We start from the raw sequence: 26,083 nt of genomic DNA, 5'->3' as shown, positions 1-26,083 counted from the left end.
CAGTATCTGGTACGCGGTGGACTTTGGACCATACGTCACGAGCACGAAAGTGAGTTACCGTGACAACAGATATGGCGACTGAAAGCGTCCCTTCTTCGCTTTATTTATCTCGCACTACACAGTTCAAAACTCAAAAAAGTCAAGAAGGTCATCTCTGCTCTGTGCCTGTGATTCTGTGAAAGCTATGCATGCAACCACTTGCACTCACGATCGCATCTACAATATTTTCGAAGTGGGAATATTTATCTCTCTTCCATCGATCTACCACTACACTTACTAGTGCGTGAACCAGGGTGGCAGGCGTGTTGCTTTGATTCAGTTGTGGCAGGCATCGTGTGAACTCGCGAACGGATTTGTGGCGCTGGGCTTGAGTTGTTGTTCTGGCCCTTTCAATATTGTTGAGCTTTGAATCAATTTAGATTAATACTTGACTCAACACAAGCACCTTGCAAACAGCAGATAGCACTAATTCTACCGACATTAGAAGAGGTTTCAGAGGATGTAGATCATCGTTATTGAGGCCCGCTCCGTACCAGTGTTCAACGTGCAACGATGCCGAAGAAAGGAGAGAAGAAGGCACCTGCCCAAGCGGGCCCAGCGACCGTAACTGCAGCCCCTGAGTATGAGCAGGTTAGGAGAAGCACTGCCCGTAGACCTTTATAAATCTAGAAGTAGATGCAGCTTGGGATAATTTCTTCACACTCGTACTCACCGTTAAAACAGGGTCATGCGTTTAGAGTGACTGCATGTACACAATAATTGACTTGGTACGTTCAGTAATGAGAAGTCCTGTTATTCAAGTCGACAACCGTCTTGTTAAGTAGGTTCATCTCACTGCGAATTGAATACCAGTACACCATTGTATACCATTATTCAGCAGAGAAATCAAAGTTGACCAAAATAGCATTGCCGGCCGTCAACATCCAACTATAACTGTGTTGGGTGAAAATTATCGGCTGACCAAAAGTGCATCTTTACTATTTTAGTATTTAGCGCCCCTGGCTTGCTCGCCCTTGACACTGTGGAGGTGGTATGAAAAGTACTGCTTGATGTTGTATAATTGTACCTCAACAAATATAGTGATATAATGTGAACTGATCCAGGGCTTTGCACGTTGGGTCAGATTTCACCTTGCCCAACTACAATATACATGTAGTTACTTTACTGTATGAACATTCCATTCGTTTTAGCATACTGTTAAAGCTTTCAGCAACTATTTAATTTAGTTTCAACAGAGAGGTTTCATGACGAAATTAAAGCCAGAAACGAGCTGTGATGGAGTGTTTGAAATTTTGTTTTCGTACAGTGTGTGGGAGCTCGACTGGAGTGTTGGCATGCAGCATGTGTGTCTTGACTGTGGCCATGCAGCTTCCAGTGTTCATCAACTTACTTGCATGCTACATTGCAGTTTAAAACTTTAAATGGTTGAACATGGTCTCTTGACAAGCGAATTTAGCGTTTGCTCCTTGGTTGTGGACTTGGGCCCGCTGTAGGACAAACAGGAAAACTGGAAGAGCTGGATGCTCATGAACACTGATCCTGTAGATGTTGTTAAAACATCCCATGGCCATGCAGTGCCGTATTTGACCCACTGTGGCGTACTATGATCGCGAGAAACTAGGCCAGAGCATAACCATGGTAACGTTTTGTGTATGTTTATCTCGGTGCACGCCCTGTACGCGAACCTGTGCAATTTTTTAAATTTTATTTTCAATCTTTGTGCACTGGTGCCGGTGTAGGCAATGGATAACGGTGCTAAGGTGATCATCCTTCACCCTGGCTCTGCATTCTTGCGGCTTGGCAAGCAACTTGACCCGTTCCCGCGCAGTATCCCTCACGTAAGTCTGTGTGTTCTGTGCTCTGGCATGCCAGGCAGGAGCTCATGGCACTGGAATACCTTGGTGGCATTTACAACTACAATGTACTGTACAATGTCATGTACTTGCTGGGATGTGGTGCTCATCTGTTCTCAGGGGCAGCCGCAGGTCACCTCTTTGGCTTGTTCCAAATTCCAATCTCGTATAGAAGCATGTTTTTTTCTCGTACAAGCCCGGGAAATTCTCCCACAATGCACACGCGCTGTGACTTCTATGCAAGACTACTGTGCAGTACACTTCAGTGCTTATTGAGCCTTACTGTTCTATACTACATGTAGTAGTACTCATTCCTTGATTTTTTTTTGAATGCTGTTTAACATTGGTCACGCTCAGGTGATTGCTATTCGTCGCACTGACACTGCGAATGATGAAGACCGCGTACCAGACGATGTCATTGGAATCAGCAGAGAAGTCTCGGTGAGTAACGTTGTGGCAAAATTATCTTCTGCTCTGTGAAATTTTTGTTTGTGACTGTGCCACTGAGGTTGGATCCTGCTGCTCCCTTCTTGTTACCGTATGTCCGCACCTTTAAAGCCATGGAGGTATATTCGATTATAAAGCCAGCCTCAGTTATAAAGCCATGGACTTCATAAATGAAATGACATTTGAAGTATGCTTTGTAAAAATGAAGGAGTAAATAGTGTACTAACAAACTTACAGCCCCACAGGAAGGGTGAACGAGTGGATTTAAATTGAAATTTCTGTGTGGACTGACTTTTACGGCATGGCGTAGTGGGTGAGTCATTTTGCATCTAACATAGCTAGGAAAGCAGCAGTGTTTCGAATATAAGGCCTTGGCTTTAACGGCGCTGACGTACGGTAACAACTTGCCAGGTAACTCAGCGTTTTCTAAGCCAACTTCGTAGATTCTTTTAAAAGTTTTGTAGTAATAGGGTGTGTGTTTCTTCATGCTTGCTTCCCTGGGTGTGTGTGAGTGTGTGTGTGTGTGTGTGTGTGTGTGTGTGTGCGTGTGTGTGTGTGTGTGTGTGTGTGTGTGTGTGTGTGTATCCATGTTAGGAGGATGAGAGTAGTAAACAGGACGAGGTATACCAGTCTGTACACCAGCTTGTCAAGTCACTGCGCACTAATGCCGGTGCACGGCGTCAGCAAGTGCCTGCGTCTCAGGTATGTGCTGCATACCATACCAAACCTACCAACTATCCCGATTTGGCCGGGATCCTCCTGATATGGAGGGTGGTAATAGGCACCCAGAAGTGCATGTGTCACATGCCACACAGCTACGTTTGTATACATGTTCATACCTACATTGTATATGTAGCCTGTAGCTACTAGTATGGCATTGTCCCCATCTGAGGTTTGCGAATGTTGGCATGTATGCCATACTGTATGCTGATACAAGTACAGGCCGGGGTAGGGATGGTGGGGGCTGACTCTGTCAAGGTCTTTGAATGTATTCACTTCTGCACGTTGATGTATGCTTTCTCCAATCTTTTCTTGTGTCTGGTGATTGCCTTTTATATGTTACACTCAGTATGGCATCATTTCTCTATTTGTCGTCACTGTCTCTATATGGCATCACTTGTTTACTTCGTGCCTATATGGCTTCACTGCGACTTTCTCTATATAACTCAGGTCATTCTCTATATAGCTCCAGACGCGACTTTCCCTATATATCTCCACTCAGGCTGAGCCTTTCTCTGTATGACTCCAACTCGGATTGCCAACTTCTCCATACAAAACCTGAGTTGGAGTCATACAGAGAAAGTCTCGACCCGAGTGGAGATATATAGGGAAAGTCGCGTCAGGAGCTATAAAGAGAATGACCTGGAGTTATATAGAGAAAGTCGCAGTAAAGCCATATAGGCACGAAGTAACCAGGTGATGACAGACAGAGGAGTGAACACATATAGAGAGCTGATGGACTACTGAGTGCTACATAATATCAAGAGTACATAAACCAGAGTGTGCAACTGTGCATATCAGATCTGAAACAGCGCAGTTCGTGCACTACGTCACCCTGATGAGGTCAGCCAAGCCGCGACTTGCGTACAGCTCAAATTTTCATGTTTCATAGCCCGGAAATCAGCCAAGTTTGCTTGATTTTAGACGTCCAGTTTCAGGATTTCGGTGTTTTGTGTGACTGTGTACGTACGCTGCGTACATCCACCGACAAGTAAAGTCACCAGGCTATCCGTCTCAAAAAACCGAAATCAGGGCAAACTCAGTGACCTGCACCACCGCGACTGGTTACGCAACTTTTCACCATACCTGTGGCTTACCATGCCGTCAGAAATGACGTAGTGCACGAATTACGCTCCCACAGGAACCATCCCGAGTTGCACACTCTGGTTTATGTACTCTTGATAATATATATATGATGGGAGTAGTTATATAACCACTCCCATCATATGTGTCTTTCCAACCGATGTTGCTTATTCACGTGGCTGCTAATCGTTTTCAGTTCTACATGTATATGCTGTTGCTCTGTAAGCAAGTGGCCAGCACTGTATTGGGGCTGTGCTTACCCGTCATCTTGTCTGTGTGCTGTAGCTGATCTCTACTAATGAAGCTTGCCCTGGGATGGTGCTGAGAGAGGACTCCGTTGCATGGACAGATGTCAGTGCCAGGCCGGCCTTTGTCATCGGTGATGAGGTGAGCTATAGTTGGTTTGTTTGGCATGGTGTAGACAGTAGAGGGTTTGCCTCTGATCTTGTGGTTGGGTTATCATTTATAGGTTAGGGGCTGGGAGCTTATCATTTGTAGATTAGGGGCTGGGAGCTTATCATTTGTAGGTTAGGGGCTGGGAGCTTATCATTTGTAGGTTAGGGGCTGGGAGCTCACTGCGTACTTTCTTTCGACTTGGGACTGGCGTCTAGGCCTTCTTTGCGTTGAGCTCTTTGACCATTCCGGCTGGACAGGATTTTTATTGGTATTTATGGTCACTGGTGTAAATGTGTGTGCGTGTATGGAAGAGTGTATAAGTATATGTGTGTAAACGTGTATGTGCGTGTATGAGGTTGTTAGTGTATTGGCTCTGAGTTCCCAATACTCAGTTGTCGGGGCTGATTGGTAAAATAACTCCAACTTCATTTCAGGGCACCAGCATGCTGTCTAAACTGGATGCTAGTACCCCAGCAGGCATAGGTTGTGCATAGGTAGTTGTCTTGGCCATTGTGTTCCGATGCACACCATGTAGTATAGACCAGGTGTACATTGGGGGTCGATTCACATTCGCCAGCTGAAGTCTTGTTCTGTTTCATTCAGATCGTGTGCATGCTTTTGTTGCGACAGACGTACATAATTGTGCATGGTGGTTCTGCATGTGTGTGTGTGTGTGTGTGTGTGTGTGTGTGTGTGTGTGTGTGTGTGTGTGTGTGTGTGTGTGTGTGCGTGCATGTGTGTGCATGTGTGCGTGTGTGTGTGTGTGTGTGCATGTGTGTATGGTGTGTGTGTGTGTGTGTCACAGGCATTGCATGTACAGCCAAGCTCGCCGTACGACCTTCACTGGCCGATGCGCTTCAGTGACTTCAATGTGAATAGTGACAGTGGCTATCCGGCTCAATACACTCTGGAGAGTATCTTCAATGATCTGGAGAAACTGTGGGGCTCTGCTATTGAACAATACTTAGAGATACCACCTGAAGAGTTTCGTGTAAGCTTTCAGTCTTCATTCCTCTCATGTGTCACTGTGTACGCTGTGTGTGTAAGGCTTGAGGCGCTGAAGCAAAATGTGCGAAATAAATGAAATATGATCCGAGGCTAAATTGATGGTGTGACTGGAGAATGGACTCGGATGGAGAGCCAACGCTTAATTTATACAAAAGAGAAATGACCAAGGAACTACAAGTTACGCTATACTGTCCACTAACACGACCAGTTACTAAACAATCAGCTCATGCTATAACATTGCACGACACTTCCAAGTTGGAAGGCTGTTGGAGTGCGCATCCAAGATGTGCTAGAGCTGTTAGCCAGTTAGTTGTAGAACGTCAGTACCGTCGGTCAGTGTCGTGCAATGTTATCGCATGAGCTGACTGTTTAGTAACTAGTGGTATTAGTGGACAGTATAGCGTAACTTGTAGTTCCTTGGTCCTTTGACTGGAGAAGGAGTGTTATTTGTGTAGCTCAGTGTTTTCTCTCTCGTGTGTGACACACACACACGCGCGCGCACGCGCACACTTTCTTCCTGCTTGTCTCAGTGTCTATACATCTCTCTCTCTCATCTGGGACAAGTACCTTTGCTTTTTCGTTATTTTTTTGTTTTTGCTTGTGACGGTGATGGTGTGATTCTCAGGATTACAGCGTTGTTGTCCTGATTGCCGATATATTTGAACATCGCTTCGTCAAGGAGCTCATTTCTCTCATCATCATCCGCATGGGATTTGAAGCTGTCATTGTACACCAGGTGAGTACAGAGCGAGGAGGAGCAGTCAAATCAGTTCTCATGTGAATGTTGTCGATACTGTATTTGACTTCAGCTCAGCCTGCTGTTGTTCTGGAAGATCATGCTGTTGCTATGTACGGTGGTTTTGTGTACAAGCTGTTGTGTGTGTGTGTGTTTGTGTGTGTGTGTGTGTGTGTGCGTGTGTGTGTGCTTTTGTGTATGTGTGTGTGCGTATGTGTCTGTTCGTGTGTGCGTGTGTGTGTGTGCAGGCATGCGTGTGTACATGTGTGTATCATTGTGTATGGTGGTGCATATGGTTATGCTTGGTTTCCTTTAGGGCTGCATGTATACTCATGTGTTTGCTTTCTCTTGCTTGCGTGTATGTATGTATGTTTGCTGTGGTTGACCAGGAGTCAGTGTGTGCTACTTACGGTGCTGGCCTCAGCAGTTCATGTGTTGTAGACATTGGTGATCAGACAATCAGTGTATCCTGCATTGATGAAGGCTTGTCTCTACAGAACACACGGTATGTATGTGCTCCGAACCTGCTTTGGTGCTTCGATGCTTTGTGTAATACTACCAACAACAGCACTGAGAACATTTAGAAAATAGTTTTTTTTGTGAATCGGGAGCATGCATGGTGGTGGTGGAGGTGTTCTTGACCGCCTCCAAATTATTTGTATAGTTCCACACGTTATGTACTGCTGGCCATGTATATGATATTCGGCTTTACAAGTGCTTGTGGGAGGTGAGTAGGAGTGGAGGCAAGGTTGTGGACTTGGTTTGCTCTTCATCTCTTCTCTTTGCCACTGCAGCTTGCGTGCAGATTATGGTGGTCGAGACATTACACGGTGCTTTTCGTGGATTCTTGAAAAGGTAGCTGTCATGTATTTCTGGATAGATGGTATGCCTCTCTCTCTCTCTCTCTCTCTCTCTCTCTCTCTCTCTCTCTCTCTCTCTCTCTCTCTCTCTCTCTCTCTCGCTCTCGCTCTCTCTCGCTTTCTCTCTCTCTCTCTCTCTCTCTCTCTCTCTCTCGCTCTCTCTCGCTCTCTCTTTCAATCAGGGACTAATACGTACAGAACACATGGCCAAGACCAAGACAACCAGACCACGGACGAATCACACATGACTCTCATTCCCAGACCAAACTAGCACTGCGCATGTACAGCATTCACTTGATAACCACTCTCACACAGACGGAAGCAGATTCTCACACTCTGACAACGCGTACTCTAGCATACACCACATACCATAAACGTCACACCTCACATCATACTCGCACGTACACTTAGACCGTGTATGACATCAGACACTGGACTCTACGAGACAAGAACCAAATACTACAACATGCGTAAATCATACTCGTAATACAATTTCGCAACATAGCCCTCCCCTTTGTGGAGAGTCGACCTCGACTCAGGGAAAAGAAACAAGGGAAAACACAACCAAACGACAAGATATAAGACATCGGAATGCTGTGGCCAGAGATGTGTGATCCGAGTTGGAAGAGGAAGCCTTCACGGGTGCAGGATCTTGTGGATATCCGCGTATGGCAACCTTGTACGGCTTGGCCAGTCGGTTGTTGTTCCAAGTATGGTGCGCCAAGCAGGGCAAAAAAGAAACACAGGTAAAGCAGCATCAGTACATGGTGAGGACAGCAGTAACAAAACAAACAACTGGTCACCCATACGCAAATAATATAAATGGAGAAAACAGGGACTCTAAAACGCAGGGACCGCTGCCTGCCAAAACCCATCAAGTTACCCACCCTGGCCGGCACAAGTCGGTACCGCCAGCTAAAAAGCACCCGAAAGGTGAACCAGTACAACGCAGGGATCCCGCAGCTCACCGGGTAGTCCGTGGCTCACCATGATCGGACGCCCACCACGGCGAACTGGAGAGACCCGCCAGTGGACACAAAAACGACAAAACGCTCACTGAAAGACTACCCCAGCGATGAAACCAAGTGTATCCCCTAACCAAGAAAACTGGGCCAGTACAAACCATAGCAAATATGCGCTCACTGACTGCAAAAACCAAAAGGAAAGACACAAGAACCAGCTCGCCGTCACAAAGACTGATGGTCTAGGAACGATAGCGCGAAAAGATAAAGCGCAAGAGGCACCACCCCAAGTATGTCAACATGATGCTCAGGCTCTACCACGTGAGGCGACGGGACCATAACGAATTAACAACAACAACAACAAAACACACAACTGGGAGCGACTCACCCGGAGTATGGTGTGGACTGCAACGAACGACCACCCGCATCATCGCCGATTAGAAGCGCGCCTGGTTGACGGCGCGAAGTGAGTTCTCTCACACAAACGTATAGCAGCGTGTGGACTGACGACCACCGTCTCCGCATCTCCAAGCACGCCAGTAACGAAGTCGCCAAACGCAGACGCAGAAAAGAATTTAAAAAAAATCTAAACGGCGAGCACAAATTATTCGACTACTTGAGGTCAAGTAGAAGTCTTGATCGAGCCCACGTTGGGCGCCAATGAAATGGAAATAGTTCTCCCCCTTTGTCCTATTAAAAGTGGATCTCCCAATGGCCGCGTTTGACTACTCGCAATTCTATCCATTCCACTCATTCTGGTCTTTTCAAACCTGGACCCAGACTCTTGAATCGTGTCTGATACGACAGAATACCTACTTGTACATTGTAGGTATGCCGTGCCACCTTGGTGAGCAACGTAGCTATGGTGTCAACCTTGGCACTGGCAACATAGCTACTGTAAGACCAAATATTTTAGCGTCAATTAAAGTTAACGATCTTCGGATTTTTGTGCGTCAGCGAGGTGAAATTCTAACGAATTCCGTCTTAAAACCGGCAAATGACTGTACATGTACATATCGACTTAAAATGTTAACGAATTTTTTATATTCGTTAAATCATTAGCATTAAATGTTCGTTAATATTACTGGTCTTACAGTATGGTGTCAACCTTGGTGAGCAACATCGCTATGGTGTCAACCTTGGTGCTGGCACCAAGTATTCATTGGTTTGAGGGAAAGGTGCAAATGGGAAGTCTGAAGAAAACTTTACTGTCACCACCAGGATTCGAACCGGGGACATTTGCCTGAGGCCAGCGATGCTCTAACCACTGAGCTGTGCCGTAGCTGTCATCCCAGAAGAGACAGCAAAATATGAGTACACGTACACAAACTACACATGTGTCACTTTTACTGAATATCAGCTTGTAGCTACTTCTGAAGTAAAACATCAAGGTGTGGGTGTGAATGGGTGTACATGTACTTGCCAGTATACGTAAATGCATTAGTGTTATCTTGCTTTCCTTCACTGAATGCTACAGATCAAGTTTCCATACAAGAAGATCAACCCTCATGGCCGCCTGGACGGTATTCTTCTGACCCAGCTCAAGGAGAGCTTGTGTCACATGGACCCGGTAAGATTGCTATTAAAGGCATATGAGACTATTCTCACTTCAGTATGAATCTAGCATTACAATGCAGTCATAAGCTGCAGGTGCTAAGGGGGGGGGGGGGGGTGCATGTATTTTGACCTCCAACTTGTCGTATATCCATATACGGAGAATAAGGGAGAGCGAAAGGCCCAAAATGAATGAGCAAATCCATCTAAAGGCATTGTGGAAGAGTAATAGAAACCGGGACAAACTAACTCCTGATCAGGATTCACACGGAGTAGCAGTTCAGTATGGGCAATACGTAGAAACATACTGTGTCTGTCACATGCCAAAGCTAAAGCACATGATGTGAATATGTAAGCATGAATGTTGTTGTTGTGAGTATGACAGTAGAATACTGGTGTGGCTGTCACTGAGGCACGCCATGGTATACTTCTTCTGTGTAACATGTGGTGCGATGTGGCTGTCACCATGGTCACCATGGTGTATACTAATTCTGAGTATTGCTTATGTATTAGTGGAGCTCTTTCTTGTGGGTGCGTTTAGTTGCTGTTGCATGACTAGCGTGCATTGTGTGCTTTGTGTTGTGATTGTGTTGCTGTGGATGCATGATTTACCAGCCAGTGTGTTTGGGTACTTCAAAGTACAAAGGTAACCGTGACATCACCAGCAGCAGCAGCAGTAGTTGTTGTGATGTATTGGTACTCCCCAGAGTGGTTCCAGTAGTTCCCTGCTGGACTTGGTATGAACAGAGCACCTTGGGCAACCTTCCGGTCCTCTTTTGCTAAATTTTGTTTTCTGTGGGCCTGTTCTGTTGCTTTCCCTGTTTTCTTTTGTTTGACAAAAAATTAGGATATCCATGGTCTCGTGAGTCATGAGTTTGAGGTACACCAACCTGGGAAGCAGATCAAGATGTTTACCTTGAAGTGTGCTGATGAGGGATTCAAGGCAGCTCTGGTGAGTGCATTGTGCTGCATATGCAGCAGCTGGGTAGGGTGAGAGTCATATTGCTGTGTAATCTGACCAAATGCTCCGTAATCTCTCCATCACTGATCGTACTTGTACAGTTTAAAAAAATTATATTTGTTGTACCTTGTATGCTTGTGTCTGCCTGTGTTCAGGGACTGTTTTATCCATCTATGATGGGATTGGCACCGTACCAGACCATACATTTTTCGCCAGCAACGCCGCATGATCCCGAGGATCTTTTCGCAGACAGCTACTTTGCTGATGTAAGTTTGTACAGTCTATCGGGTGTATTCCCTGGGAATCCTTCACGTGCCTATTGCTAGTGTGTGTGTGTGTGTGTGTGTCTCTCTCTCTCTCTCTCTCTCTCTCCCTCTCTCTCTCTCTCTCTCCCTCTCTCTCTCTCTCTCTCTCTCTCTCTCTCTCTCTCTCTCTCTCTCTCTCTCTCTCTCTCTCTCTCTCTCTCTCTCTCTCTCTCTCTCTCTCTAACTCTCTCTAACTCTCTCTAACTCTCTCTCTCTCTCTCTCTCTCTCTCTCTCTCTCTCTCTCTCTCTCTCTCTCTCTCTCTCTCTCTCTCTCTCTCTCTCTCTCTCTCTCTCTCTCTCTCTCTCTCTCTCTCTCTCTCTCTCTCTCTCTGTAGGTGACTATATGCTGTGTTTGTGTGTGATATGTGTTTTGCATTGCGGCCAATGTTCTCTAAATCCAATGCTGCATGGTGCCTACGCACTTTGCTGTTTACCAGAGATACCAGGCATAATGTAATGAGTGGCAATTGTGTGTGGTTGAGCTTGCGAACAAGATCAGTACAGTATTCATCAACTATCCCATTACATTAGTCTGTGATGGGTACTGTTGGTTGCTCTGACGTTACCTTGTCTGCAATGGCCCAGTGTTCACCTTGCTCTTCTGTGTTATGTGTCTTGTGGTACTCTGTGTGTATTTTGCTGGCAGGTACAGTCTCAGCTTCAACCAGCTGCTAAAGTACCAACCAAGCCTAAGCCTGCTGGCGGTGCTTCGGGTAATCTATCAACTCCCGGCGGTGCGGCTGGCAGCGGAAATGACATTGCCAATTCGCCACGCATGTCACCTAGCCCTGCCCGTAAGCTGACTTGTTGTGTCTGTAGTTGCTGACCCGTCGACTTCTCGGAATAGCAACTTTGGTTTTTGGTCATTGCTGTAAGCCACTTGCAGGCTCTGTTTGTGAGAGTGTATGTGTGGGGTTTTGACATGCTGAGCTTTCTTCGCTAGCTTATGAAAGATCACCTCCCTCACTATCCCTGTCCAAAGGCGAGCAGTGCCAACTCTTGCTACATGCAGCAGTGTCAAGTAAAGCTTCAGCAACCTCTCCGATTACTCTGATTTGCGTGTTGTCACATACTAGCATATGTAACATACCTCTGCGTGTGTGTGTATGTGTGTGTATGTGTACGTTTTATGTTTACAGCAAGCACAGCTGGAAACAGTGTTGGTGGTGGCAACAACAGTGCGATGTCATCAGCAGCAGTACCACAGTCTGATGCCAGCCTACGTGCATGCATTGCTAAGATCCGTGCGGAGGAACAGCTGGCAGACAATGAACTAATAGGACTAGACAATCTAATCCTAGCCAGTATAGAATCTTGTCGTAAGTTTGTGTGATCACACATAGACCTCGGTTGTAAGATAGAGACACGCTGTATACATCTGCTGGTGGCCTTGAATGGGTTATTGCTTGTGTGCTGTCCATAGCTTTCAAGTGTTCATTTACCTTGTATAGGGTATTAGCCTCTACAAGGACATCACATTTGTATGATTTAGGTCGATATTGTCATGGCTCAATTGCCCCCTCGTTTTGACAAGGTGTGATTTGCTTGTGTATGTGTAGATGGGTGCATGCTGATCTGACCTCCTGGCACCATCTCAGCTCTGGAGCAGGTTGCCCATCCTTCCTCGCTAAAATTTAATCTGTTGTGTGTGTGTGTGTGTGTGTGTGTGTGTGTGTGTGTGTGTGTGTGTGTGTGTGTGTGTGCGTGCGTGTGTGTGCATGTGTCTGACAGATTCTGATGAGCTGAAGAGGCGTATGCTACAAAGCATCTTACTAGTCGGTGGTAGTTCCATGGTGGCCGGTATGGCAAACACCTTACGAGCCCGCCTGCAGATCAAGCTGCCCTACGTTATCCCACGCATGCCCAACACACAGGTGGATGTCATAGCTAATCCAAAGGTGAGTACTACTAGTGAGCGCTAAAGCCCCCTGCAGCTGTGTTTCCTCTGTGTGCAGTACGTGCTAATAGCATGCCGCCACCCTCCACTCCTGTTCAACACCTCGCTCACATCTCGGTGGTGCTTGCTACCGGCAAGTGTGACACGTGTTGCACCGAGTACATGGGCATGCATGGTCACTGATACACCAAACCGAGCGTAGAACTAAAGTGTTAATATTGTTGGTACAGTTGTGGCATGTGAAGTCCTCTGACACTTGCCATAAAGGATCGCACACCATACAATGTGCAGCCCTGCACAGAGTTTTTAGTACTAGTTTAATACCTGCAAGTATTCATTTATTTTTCTGCAAATAACCACACACCATTTGATGGCACAAAGCAGTAAGGCAGTGATGGGACGTACGGAATGACAGGAGTGGGGGAGAGACAGGGGCATCTTTGCCGACCATAGGGCCTCGGCTTGGTTGCAAACCGAGTGCTCCACAGGAACAAAAGACTACGGCCAAGGTACAGATGTCTCACATACAACTTGTATTGGTTTGTCGTAGTACTCGCACTCATAACAGAATGTGTAGCACTCGAGGACAGGTGCACCGGAGTGATTCCATAGTGCGCCCTGAGACTACTGGGCACTGGATGGTGACGATACTCCTGATGTGTGACCTGTTTAGGATGCAACGTGGCTTTTTCGTACAATTTCTCTTAAAGCATTGGCAAGTGTCGTATTTCACTTACAACCTGTATTTTACTTTTACTGTGGATCTCTTGTCTATCTCGGTCACAACAATTGTTTTGCTATGCTTTCTTTTCGTTCACTGTTGTGGTGACTAGGATCAAGATGCTCGCTTCATTTGCTGGAAAGGTGGTGCTGTGCTGAGCTTTTTGGACAACACGCAGGAATTGTGGATCCGAGCGCACGAATGGCTGCGATTTGGCCCTCAGCTCTTACGTGAACGTGCCCCATTTGTTTGGTCATAGCACTCCTTCTTCCCCTTCTAGCCCTAGGTATACATACTTCTGCTACATGAGTCACACACAACACACTCACACCATCAAGAAAAATACTCAGCGTTATATACGTGTTTGTACATTGGAATATATCTTTGCATGAAGAATCTCACATGAAATGTATACAGTTTTATGATACACACACATTAGTAGCTGTGATTTTAATGAACTTGTTATGAAAATTTGTACATATTTTCAGAAACACAAACAAATGTTTGAATGGTTTTATGTTGTATATGTCACTTTAATAGGTGTTTCATTCTCTCCGTGATTTAACATCCGTGAATTGTACGTAATTTATCCATCGCTCTCTCCCTCGCTGTCAAGAACAAGTTGCGATCCAACTGCAGCACACTCTCGGATACTGGCAACCTTCTCGATGAGAAGCTTTGTGCTATCGTGTGCGGCAGTGAGCTGTGGGGAGAGCCAGTCGGGGAGTGGTTCACCTGTTGAATCGAGGAAGTGTGACACGACCCCCAGGTTAGAACTGAGATTCTGCAGAGCGGCCTTTAAAGCCTAGCGGCAGACGGCAGAGGACAATAAATGCACAAAAAGAAAATTCAGCATTTTCAAGACCAGAAGTGCACAATACAAACCTGTCACATAAAACTACAGCCCGTTTTTTTCCTACAGTGATGCTACAAACAATTCAAAGGTCATGCCACTGCCAGTGAAAACAGGGCCTAATACTAAATGAAACGAAACAATTCTCAAGTTTGGGAATGGGAGAACTTCGAATCCAATGTCAGCAGTCAGGGAAGTGAACTGGCAGAAAAGCGAGAAGAAAATAACAGCCCCACCAGGACTCGAACATTGGACCTTGCTTGTAAAGTAGTGTAAGCATTCGGTTAACGTTTCGGCCCCAAACTCGATGCCCATGTGGCTATTTAGATAAAGTGAGTAGCGGATGACGTTACTACCAACGAGAGAGCTTGGAAGCTCAGGGCCCTGCGCTATGCTTTGACGGCTACAATGCCCAACCATACCACAACGAACTGATCGGCTACATTATTGTATTGCAAAAAGTTTCCATCTGTTCGAATAACATGCATGATGAGCTACAACGAAGGCAAAAAAGCATAGCGTAGGGCACTGAGCGAAAGAAATAAACTTTCTCTTTGCATTCGAGGGTAATACGACACCGTCTACCACCTTGATGACCTAGGCAAAAAAAAGCATAGGGATGTTATAAATTTTTCATTTCTCCTATTTTTTTTCAAGACATAGCCTGCGATTCAAACCCGCACTATCGCCCTGCATGCATTCCCCCGATACACTTCGCATACATACTCATTCTTCCAAGTTGCTTCACGTTATGATCTTGCATTTGAAAGCCCTATTTGAATATTGTGGCCAGCTGTCTTTGATAGTACGGTACGGGACGTTGTATTTCTCGCCGGCCGAGCACAGCGAGATAGGCGAGAAATGATTTCTCGCGAAATATTTTCAGTTGCAAATATGGCATCTGGTGTGTTCTTTGTTGTCGCTTCTTTTCCCGACTTCTTCAGTCAGTTTTGAGTCTCACCAGTGTCCCTGCCCTCCCACCCTTTATTTCTGTGCATATTATCAATGCTTTTTATCACTGTTTGCCGTGATGTGCTTGCCATGCCTACATGATGCCTAATCGCCATTGGGGATATACACCCGGTTTTTTCCCTCACAAATGCGTCCGTCGGCGCGAGGGTTTTTTCCCGGCTGGCTCGGTCCAGGAAAATTAATCTGACGGTCCCAAGTGGTTCTGCATCATGGCCTATTTCTGCTATTCACTGGCACGACTATTCTATCTGAGACACTCTGTTCTCAGTCCTTGCTTGCTTCCATACCTCACTCGTTATCCGGTTCACATCTGGCTGCGGCCAACTACCCTTCACTTTGTGTGTTGTCGCTATTGCTGTCTATGTCTCTGTGTATGCCAGTATATGTGGAGCGAGAAAGGTACGGGATAGCGCCAGGCATGCCGACGGCACAAAGAAACACGGAATTCAAGCTGTGTGGACCCTGGCTAGCGCCAGACGTTAGTAACGTCTTTTGCATAGCTACAGGAATAACCTTGCATTCAATGTTGTTGATTTTGCACCCTAACTAGACATTCCTTGCATATCAATGCAAGTGCCGAGTAGTGTGCCATTCGCACCAAATACCGTACGTCAGAAAACACAAACGGGTTGGGAAATTCCTGCCTGCGTGCAAAGTACAGGCTGTCAAGACTTCTGCAACAGGAAGCCATCGTCCTGCCTCCTGTGAATTTCGGCTGCAGGCGCGGTACAGGCTTGCCGAAAACAAACATTGCCGCAGCCCATGAGAGCGATTAATGCTCATACATACACTGACTGTACAATGACTGTATATGGCTCACTCATACAGCCACTGTTCATGGTGGTGACTAAACAGGATGCTACAAGTAACTTCAAAAGTGCGTACCAGAAACTGTGATGGTTCTGTCTGCAGGTCCAGCATGTGTCGCCTCTCCATCTGAAAATAAAATAAAAGATGTATGACAAGGATCAAAAATGGCGAAACTTGAACACACTACAGACACTGTACACTACAGACACTGTACACTGCCGTCGAAGTAATTGCACTCGGCGACGCGCTGCTCTGTTTCACGAGAACGTGTTTTCTGTTCGCTGTAGCAGACCCAATCTTGATCCATGCAACACGCTCACCCGATCTGGACCAGAGAGTAGTGCAACACCATTCACTACTCTCTGACTTGAACCAAGAATTCGTGGCATTGCAGCAAAAGCGTCGGCACCATAGCTGCCAAAAAGGGCAATTTATGCAAACGCCAAACAGGGAACCAAGTGAAAGTGGCACTGTTGCCACTAAAGGGACAATCCATCCAAAAATCAAATACATGACATGTTATGATGTAGGGATCCATTAAAATTGCCAACCTCACCCTGATCCAGAATCCAAAAAAGGATGTTGCTCTCCATTGAGTGGAATATGCACCTTTAGGGTGACTTGGGGTTCCCGCATGCTAGTTTTTACATGAAGTACGTGGGTTACAGTGAAGGCTGCGTCCCACCCGTCTGTGTTGATTCACAGGAAGCGCGAGTTAGTCTGAAGAAAAAGTTGAATGGTGTCTGCTGGGATGACAGCTACACCATAGCTCAGTGGTTAGAGCATCACTGGCTTCCAAGACGGTCCCTGGTTCGAGTCCTGGTGATGACAGTCAATTTTTTCTTCAGACTTTACCCGTTTGCATCTTTCCCTCAAAGTAGTGAATATCCAGGGTGTCCAGGGTGTTTCCTTGCTAAAATACACGGTTGATGGCAATTCTAAGGCAATACTCATTGCTACACAGAATCATTGCCCTAGTGCAGGTATGTACTTGAAAAACAAAATATCTCACAAAATATCTCCATATCAAATTCAAAGTGAGGAGAGTGACATTCCACCAGCTAAAGATGTCATTTATTTAAATTTGACAAGAAAAATGCACTGGGCAGCCAGGAACCGAGTTCTTTGTTCACATAGCACACATCACCTGCATAATAGACACTACATTAGTGACACCTAGTCTGTGGGCCAAGTGACAAAAATGTGAATTCTCGTTCCGAGTAAGAGGGCACCGCAATTTTTTTGGCCCAGTCGATAGATGGACTGGCATACATTGAAAACCCGTTTGTTGTCATTCCTGAATTTGTCCAAGGGTTGCACGGCGAGTGAAATACAAATCAGCACCGGTTGCCATGGTAACCAGAACCTAAAATTGGATTTTCTGGCTAATTACAATGTTTTTGGTATTATTATTTTTCCAAAGGGTCATATATCCAGAGTGCCTCCTTCCCAGATTCAACTGGAAAGAGAAAAATATGATATAACATGAAAAATAAAGAAAAACAAAATGCCCAATACGTCCATATTGTTCATGTACACAGACGTGTGCAAGAAGACCGCGTGTGTCGAGCACAATACTGTAACCACTTCGAAACATCATTCGAGTCATTGTATACCATTTTATCAGGTCATAATAGGACTGGCTGTGGCATGCAGGTACTGTACATTGCAGAATACTATGTCTGATCTAAGAATATCTCAGACCGTTCAATACAAAAATGGTGTACATTATACAGATATAAGGCAGAACACACAGCCGCATTTATGCATTGCATAGTTATTATATGGGTTGCAGAATAATCTGAAAGTCCAGAGAAAGGATCACAACACTGTGACCATCAGCACAGGTCACTGACAGACCAGACCTGAAGGACCGCGTGACCCCAGAAGACTACGTTTGTTGCAGCTGTGTACGAGGGAGACTTCGTCATCATAACACTGACTTATGTTGCCAAAAAAGGTCGACCTGTAGAGAATAATCAGGTCACAGAAAATACACAATTCCAATTCCAATGATCACCCAACGTGTGGACAGAACTAGTTCGTCCTCTGTGGACTCATCAGCGCAGCACAGAGGAAATGAGGCTGAAGCCGATGGCAATGAAAAATAATCGCAATGATCATTCCCGTGCATTTTTATATCTCCCACATTGATTTTAGTCCACATGTGATATTGATACTGAACACTGGGCAAACATCAGAAGGACTTGAATTGGGCATGATGTACAGTCACGTACATGTTCATGATTGTACAATGTGCATCACTGAACTCTAATGAACACTCAATCTTCAATCACATTATACATACCTGTCAGGATGGGCATTCTTTTTCTTATTCATCCTCGTCTTCACTGAGTTCTGCAGTTACTTGAAGCTCCAGTGGTTGCCCATTCCCACACTCCTGGCCCGAGTGAGAGCACTTGCAAGCATCCGTGCAATTGAGGTGCTGTCTCCGGCAGGAGCAATGTCCGTGCTTGCAGCCTGTCGTGCAACCGCATGAAACAAATTCCATCAGGCTCAATGGTGCTGGTGCCAAGCTGAGCCAGTCCACTTCCAAACCACCGCCAGAATCAATGGTCCACCCTTGACCAGGGCTATGCGGTGGTGGGACATCCGCGGAAGCTTCCAGAGCACGGTGCCAGATACTGGCCTGGTAATTTGCTCTTGCAGCATGCTTGCGCAGCGCATCTTGGCAAGGAGGAAGGGAGCTGGATTGCGTCGAGCGAGAGCAGAACATCTGGTCTCGCACTTCGTTGATAGATGTGGCGGTGTTGAAGCCGTATATACCGCAAGTGAACTGCTCGATGCAAGCGAAAATGTCAGCTGGTAGTGCGTCAAATGATGCACTGAGTGCTGCCATAGCCTTTCGAGCCAGCTCGCCTTTTGGGGTTTGCTTGGTGATCAGCTGAAATGCAAGCTTCTTCCCTCTGCCACTGAAGGCACTGGTTGTGTCACAACCTGTATAGGCATGCATCCCCACCATGGCTTCGCAAACAGGGGCACTAAGCTCTCGTGTAATTCCTGTAGCATTGTTTATGGTAGTTAACCTCGCGCGCAAACATTCCAGAGACGGATTGACCAATTGCAACTTGGACCTTTTCGTCTTTTCTGACGTTTACTGCGTATAACATGTACATAACAGCTTCGCTGCAGCGTGTGCGTATTCACACCTGCTTGTGGACTGGACTTCAATTCTTCCGGCCAGGTTGCTGGCGTCTCTCCTTCCCACAAAATATGCAGCCCTTCATGCCTGGAGCTACGACGGGCGCGGCTAGTGCGGCGCGCGTGCTGGGGCGGCGCTTGGCTTCTGGCTCTATCGACTCCGGCACAGACAGTTCTTCCGAATGGCTAGATGAGGGGTACTCTGCCTTCGTCGGAGGGTTATATTCGTTATTTTCTGGTAACATTTTCTGTGGAAGCCTCCGTTTTCAGGCCAAACATCACTACGACATAACTCCCTGAACTCAGCTAAATTTTCTACGGCAACAGCTTCACTAGTGCATATTTCACACACCTTCTTCCACGTTGTCTGGGTGAAGGGCTTCACCTCCTCACCGCACTCCGGAACTTGAATGAGACACTTTAAACTCATCACGACGCTTACTTCTAGTGCTACTTGACCACAGACATACTAGTACAAACTGAAACCAAAAACCAATCTCGAAATGAAAGTTCAAACTGAGAAGGAAGATGCCAAGTATAGTGGGTGCACGCCTGCACCGTGCTGCAGTGCAGAGAGTAAGAATTGTGGGTCCGGGTGCACACCTGCAGAGAGTGTGCAGTGTACCAGATCGTACCAGATCACGACTTGACATGACAGGTAACACTGAATTCGTGTACTTTCGTCTATTCTGGTGCATAATCACATTTCACAGCACCACACACAACGTGCATGCACTGATGAATGCATACAAAACAATGGCCGCCGAGAGAGAAATTTTCAACATGGAAAAGCCGATTTTTGAATACCTTTCAGAAAGTTGTCAGAGTGACAACAACCGGAATCCTGCTCAGTAAGGTATCTAGAGTAGACGTGGCCAATAAAATTGCGGTGCCCAAAAGTCGGAACGAGATTTTTCTAGGAGGCCTTTTTTCAGGTTTGGCCCACGGACTAACCATGAAAAAGTCATTTTAGCAGGGAAACCCACCCTGAGAATGCAGGTTCCACTCTACCAAGGACAAAATCCTGTGAAATTTCTGGCTAAGGGTGATATTAGCCACCGATTGACCCTGTTCAATATGTGTGTGGATTGTCCCTTCAACGGCGCTACTGAATTGTCACATCGCACTATCTGTGACAACCAGGGAGGACTAAAAAATACATCATAAAATAAATGACTCACCAGATGCTGCTGTCGCTCCTTGAATACGGCCAGAAGGTTTTCAGTCTACGCAGAGCACGTGGAAGACAACCAGACAAGGAAACGTCAACACACAATGATTGGCACACAGTCGACAAGGCAAGGCAACCGGTCAGAGAGGGAGAGAGAGAGAGAGAGAGAGAGAGAGAGAGAGAGAGAGAAAGAAAAAAGGAGAAAAAGAAAGAGTGAGAGAGAGAGAGACGCCAACACACAGTGAACAGTGAGCAACATACACACTCGAAATAGCTTGGGAGAGAATTGATTCTAACGCACACGGCTACACAGTATCAGACAGGAACATGAGAACACAGATCCGGTATCTACTTTCAGGACATCGCCGCTAGCCGGGAAAGGTTTTGCACACCGAACACTCTATCAATAGCAGAGCAACACACGCTCTAGAGGCAGACAAGACAAACAAGACAAGCAAGACAGGTCACAGCACACTTACACTGCGGTAATGCACCAGGTCAGCATGTCGTGGCACCTACGCACAGATAGGAATAAAACAGCACAATGCAGCAAGCCACGGATTCACACAGAGCTTCAGGCTGTTGTCTGATGGATCAACCTATCATTGCTGAGAAACTACCGGTAGTAGAGCACTAGTTAATAAACTACTGTAAAAAGTTACTAAAAACTAACACTTTCGACGGAGATTTGTTTTCGGGACCTAAAATTCAACCATGCCATGCCACACAGTGTGCAAAATGCATTTTTGGATCTGGAAAACTGGTTAACCGAAATTATTTTCGCACTACCGAACCGTTGATTTTGGGAAATACCGAAAATATCACACCACCGAAAATTCCCGGTTTTACAGTAGTCTAATAAATAATAACCAAAGCAAAAGCCCAGCATTGGACACGAAAGGCTGCTTCTAAGATGAGAAAGTGGACTTCATCATGATCCACAGTGGAATACTATACAATAATTGAGTATACATGTACTCTAATCTTACTTGCTGTAGATAGGCGACGATAACGTCCCCAAGGTCGGCCGGCATGAACTTGGACTCAACCGCTTCCGCATAAGGTGTAACCTGCACCACACAGTGAACACACAGTGAACACAGAGTGAGAAAAGAGTGGCATACACATTGCCACTCTACTCCGGTCCAGCAGCGACAGGCCCCGTGCCAGTACGAGCACATGTCCAGTTGTTGGCTTTGAGAAAATATCATCATTGCCACCAGGTTCGGCCTCTTCCCCCCGCGCTGTGCTGACGAGTCTACAAAGGATGACAGAGTTCTTCTGTCCACAGGTTGAGTATCCAGTAATCAGACTGTACATGCTACGTTGATAGTTTAAGTATTTTTAGTGTAGACCAACCTACAAGTATACTGCAAACAGCACGCGGGATACAAAATCACGGCTAGTTGGGGAGGCCTCAAGGGGGGGGCAAGAATCCAGATTTCTGCCAAATTCAACAAAATGAGTGCGTATCAGATCAGTATAAAGTCTGGACAGGGCAAAGAATTTCATGAAGCACTGTGATTCTATCCCCATCACTAGTACACGTTTACCTTGGCAAAGTCTGTGAAGGCCACCAATGCGTTCTGATGAACTCTCCATGAACTGTGTGAGAGGCAAATCTGGCACAGGCTACCCATCATGTCCAGCAGATCATCCTGACATACACACAGGTGAATGAGAGAGAGAAAGAAAGAAAGAAAGAAGAGAGAGAGAGAGAGAGAGAGAGAGAGAGAGAGAGAGAGAGAGAGAGAGAGAGAGAGAGAGAGAGAGAGAGAGAGGGGGAGAGGGAGAGGGAGAGGGAGAGGGAGGGAGAGGGAGAGAGAGAGAGAGAGAGAGAGAGAGAGAGAGAGAGAGAGAGAGAGAGAGAGAGAGAGGGAGGGGGGAGAGAGAGAGAGGGGGAGAGAGAGAGAGGGGGGGGGGGGGGAGAGAGAGAGAGAGGGGGAGAGAGAGAGAGGGGGGGGGAGAGAGAGAGAGAGATAGAGTGATAGAGATAGAGTGATAGAGATAGAGTGATAGAGATAGAGTGATAGAGATAGAGTGATAGAGATAGAGTGAGAGAGAGAGAGAGAGAGAGAGAGAGAAAGAGAGAGAGAAAGAGAGAGAGAAAGAGAGAGAGAGAGAGAGAGAGAGAGAGAGAGGGGGGGGGGAGTGAGAGAGAGTGAGGCAGACAGAGCAAGATAAGAGAATGGAGACATTCAACAGAGAGGACATGCAGAGGCAGAGTGACAGAGAACAGACGGAAAACGACAGAGAACAGACAGAGACAGCGAGACAGATAAACAGATAAGAGAAACCAAAAGTCAGGCAGACATAAGAGGTCAAACGGTTTTAATTGACCACATTCATTCGAATCAATACTCAACAATCATAGCAGCACAAGAAATCTTGAGAAGCTGAGGGGTAAAAAGATGTCCACAATTGCAACAGGATTGCACGATTAATCCTGAAAGAAGCAAGATAATAGTCTCACCTGCTTTTGGCCATCCGGGATTGTTCTACGGCCCCAGCATGAGAACAGCTGCGGCAGGCCAGCTACAATGCCCTCGTGTGAGCAGCCAACAATATGATCCTGGTAAATCTGAAGTAGCTGCAACCAGCAATAACATGTAGCAGGAGAGACACAGAAAGTAGTAATGTTACAACTTTGCTTTCTTGCCTTTTGGCTTGAACACATTTGACGTTTTCAAAAAGGTTGCTTTCCCAGTAACGTTACAACCAAGTACTGATAAATTAACACAGTACATACATGTACATGTCGTGTGACATTACGGCAGACATTCAAATACACACACACGCTTCTTCGTCAACAGCATGGATCTCTTTCTTCTACACAGGGTAGGTGTTGGCCAACAGCCCAGCCACACTCAAATCGTGCAGCAAGGGCCACCACGTGACTACAAGTTGGCATACCGGTACCTGCCAAGTACGGGCAGTCCTTTGCCTGGAACTTTAACGCAAATTCCGGCATTTTTTGATACCAGTTTGATCCCATTTTGACACCATTTTTTTTTGATACCATTTTCTTCCAGTGATTTTCTACTACATCATAGCATTTTCAGAAAGCAAAGTCAGAGTTTCCCCATGTTTCTTGTCAGAGTTTCCCCATGTCTCTTGTATGAGAAAATCCTTTGACACACTTTACAGAATGTCATACCACAAGTACCGGTAGTCGAAGCTATCATCGAAATCATTTAGTACTGTACAACATACCGCCATGACGTCGTCCACCGACATGATAGATACCATGTGGCCGGTCCACTCCAGGAGAACATGACTAGCTACGGACGTCTCCTATGAACACAGCAAAGGCACACATAACGGTCATGTGAATTTGAACGGAGGTGAGAGATCACATGCCTGTAGCTGTTACCAAGGTAAATAATTGAAAATACTTGAGGGGACCGTGGAACAGGAAGTTATAATCAAGTCAGGATGGAGCACTAAATTTATAGAATCAGAGAGAGAGAGAGAGAGAGAGAGAGAGAGAGAGAGAGAGAGAGAGAGAGAGAGAGAGATAGAGAGATAGAGAGAGAGAGGGGGGGGGGGGGCAGAGGGAGCGGGGAGAAAAGGAGAATCCAATGACTTAGGATGGCCATCACGGCTGGTGAGAAATCAAAAAAAATCATTACCTCAGGCAGGACGTTAACATCGCAGATGAACTCCGTCATGCGTCGCCATACCAACAGGACAAGCTGACACAGCGTGGAGCGTTGGTCGGGAGGCATGGCTTGGAAACAGCGTATGTCGGCAGTCACATTTGCCATTAGTTCTAGAACGCACACCTAAGAGAAAACCAGAGAGAGAGACAAAAACAAAGCATACACGTTACACGTACAGTGAAACTCACTTACTCGTAGTACGTACTGCGAGTACGTACTACGAGTACGTACTCGCAGTACGTACTCGAGGACTCTAATCAGACATACTCTAGCTCAGTACGTACTCTGATAAGGAAGACCCTTGCTTAGAGCGGATATTGTCCGCGGAACGGATGGATTTATCCATGATTTAGCATGTTGGGGTAAGAAGTACTACACATACTAAGTACATGCACACACCCCATGGTGCCCACCAGGTATTACTTATCACATTTCTACTGTATATGTATTCGTACCGTGTATGGAAATCACAACACAGCAGTTATCCAGCAGAGCTAGCAGAGCTCCATGGTGCTAGTTAGCCATGAGACCAAGTAAACCTGGTCAACCATACACGCTGCAGAGGAAATACGTTCTATGTCTCAAGAAGCTGCAAAATGCTTTCCAGTAGGCACATCGCACTCACCACTTGAGCAGGACTGCAATCCGCTAGCTGCTGCCAGAATGAAAGGTACTTGACGGCAGGCATCACTATACCGGTCACAATCTGCATACACACAACATTGTTTTAAACACATACACTGTACATGAATACATGTTTGATGAGCACTTACACACACATGTCTGTTACACATTGCTATGTACTGCAAGATCTCTGACAACACAAAGTGCACATGGAATGATTGAAGTGGTCCCATGCAACAGCATGCACGTTCTCCTGGCTCGGAGAGGTCTCGCCCTCAACACACAGCCGGCTTTTTGAAGGATGTCTTTGATCACCCTGCAACAGAGTGCTTCCTCCTCGTTGATGCTGCTTTAAGCTGCCACCCTCTGGAATTGCCGTGTGCTTCGGCCTCAGTGTTCACGGCTTCTGTTCAACTCATATCGTGGGTTTTTTCTCCTCCTCTCCGCCATGCACTGTCAGCCGATAAGTTGCTACTCTCGGCAGCCAATACACACATACACACACACACACACACTAAAATTCCAAACAACAACTAGCGCATGAAGGAGAGGTTGTTGAGGTTGTTGCATTATCTACCATGATGTACAGTGAAACCTGGTTAGGAAGAACACTGATAAGACAAATGTTTGCTTAAGAAGAACTAGTATTCGTAACTGCATTGGCTAAATCACTGTGTATTCACTGGGTATAAAATATGTCATGACCAGAATTTGACTCGTCGTGAAAGCGACCACGCATTGAGTTCAGCAGCCTAAAGCTGGGCTCCGAGAAACTTCTAGAGTTCTGTAAGAACCATGATTAGTCCTGCGAAGGATTTAGCACTTTCGTTAGTTGAGCAATCATGGCTTACAACTCGTGGCCTAGAGCCGCAAAGTGTGGTCGTACGTCGCCCACACCTTCCGTACAAGTCGTCAGCATTGTACGCGCTACTCTGAAGAGCTTGAGGGGGCCACGCTTAGTCCTGCAAGGGAGCCGATACCCTTGTTAGTCGAGCAAGAATGGCCCCTCTTCTCGCGTCGTACGACGTAAAGAGCCCTGCAGTGCTCCCCGCAGTGCACAACCAGGCCGACCATCGTACGAAGGCGGCGTCCGCAAGGCCCCCCGTCAGCCAAAGGCAACCCACGCATACGCGCGTACGCAGGCAGCGTCCTCCCGGCTGCCGTCCGCCGAAGGGAGTTCATGCGTACCAAGAGAGGCGCCGCACGAAGACGCCTCGGAACTCAACTGCAATACTTTCACGTGGGTGAGCGAGCTCCCCGGAATAATACTTCAATATATTCATTATCTTCTTATTATACCACACTATTATACTGTTCTGAATCAC

The 26,083-nt window shown here is 46.3% G+C and overlaps 2 protein-coding genes across 4 annotated transcripts in view; one reads left to right on the top strand and one right to left on the bottom strand.

Annotated features, from left to right (window-relative positions):
* Nucleotides 1-187: 187 nt before the first annotated feature.
* On the top strand, nt 188-14,155 carry LOC135809215 (actin-related protein 8-like). The gene is made up of 16 exons (XM_065322508.1): nt 188-630; nt 1,740-1,838; nt 2,211-2,294; nt 2,895-3,002; nt 4,389-4,490; nt 5,305-5,490; nt 6,133-6,243; nt 6,633-6,748; nt 7,038-7,098; nt 9,543-9,635; nt 10,467-10,571; nt 10,736-10,846; nt 11,533-11,680; nt 12,026-12,205; nt 12,618-12,784; nt 13,617-14,155. The coding sequence occupies exons 1-16, from the start codon at nt 553-555 to the stop codon at nt 13,761-13,763; spliced, it is 1,896 nt and encodes a 631-aa protein (XP_065178580.1). The 5' UTR covers nt 188-552; the 3' UTR covers nt 13,764-14,155.
* LOC135809213 (FIGNL1-interacting regulator of recombination and mitosis-like) overlaps nt 13,851-26,083 on the bottom strand; it is a 34,082-nt gene continuing 21,849 nt past the window's right edge. For all 3 annotated transcript variants that reach the window (XM_065322507.1, XM_065322505.1, XM_065322506.1), the window contains 10 exons: nt 24,760-24,840; nt 24,105-24,257; nt 23,686-23,766; nt 22,946-23,062; nt 22,026-22,130; nt 21,462-21,542; nt 20,952-20,987; nt 20,483-20,527; nt 16,215-16,265; nt 13,851-14,309 (listed from right to left, as the gene is read on the bottom strand). In XM_065322507.1, coding sequence (XP_065178579.1) covers nt 14,091-14,309; nt 16,215-16,265; nt 20,483-20,527; nt 20,952-20,987; nt 21,462-21,542; nt 22,026-22,130; nt 22,946-23,062; nt 23,686-23,766; nt 24,105-24,257; nt 24,760-24,840 — 969 coding nt within the window. In that variant the 3' untranslated portion in view covers nt 13,851-14,090. The remainder of the gene's footprint in view (nt 14,310-16,214; nt 16,266-20,482; nt 20,528-20,951; nt 20,988-21,461; nt 21,543-22,025; nt 22,131-22,945; nt 23,063-23,685; nt 23,767-24,104; nt 24,258-24,759; nt 24,841-26,083) is intronic.

Source organism: Sycon ciliatum, chromosome 2 (genome assembly GCF_964019385.1).
Source record: "Sycon ciliatum chromosome 2, ocSycCili1.1, whole genome shotgun sequence".
NCBI lineage: Eukaryota > Metazoa > Porifera > Calcarea > Leucosolenida > Sycettidae > Sycon > Sycon ciliatum.
This window is presented reverse-complemented; position numbering and strand designations above follow the sequence as displayed.

Bases quoted from the DNA above. Each gene is read 5' to 3' on its own strand.
- LOC135809215 (XM_065322508.1), top strand. From the start codon at position 553: ATGCCGAAGAAAGGAGAGAAGAAGGCACCTGCCCAAGCGGGCCCAGCG. The intron at 5,491-6,132 runs GTAAGCTTTCAG...TGTGATTCTCAG, and splicing joins TACCACCTGAAGAGTTTCGT to GATTACAGCGTTGTTGTCCT. The intron at 9,636-10,466 runs GTAAGATTGCTA...ACAAAAAATTAG, and splicing joins GCTTGTGTCACATGGACCCG to GATATCCATGGTCTCGTGAG.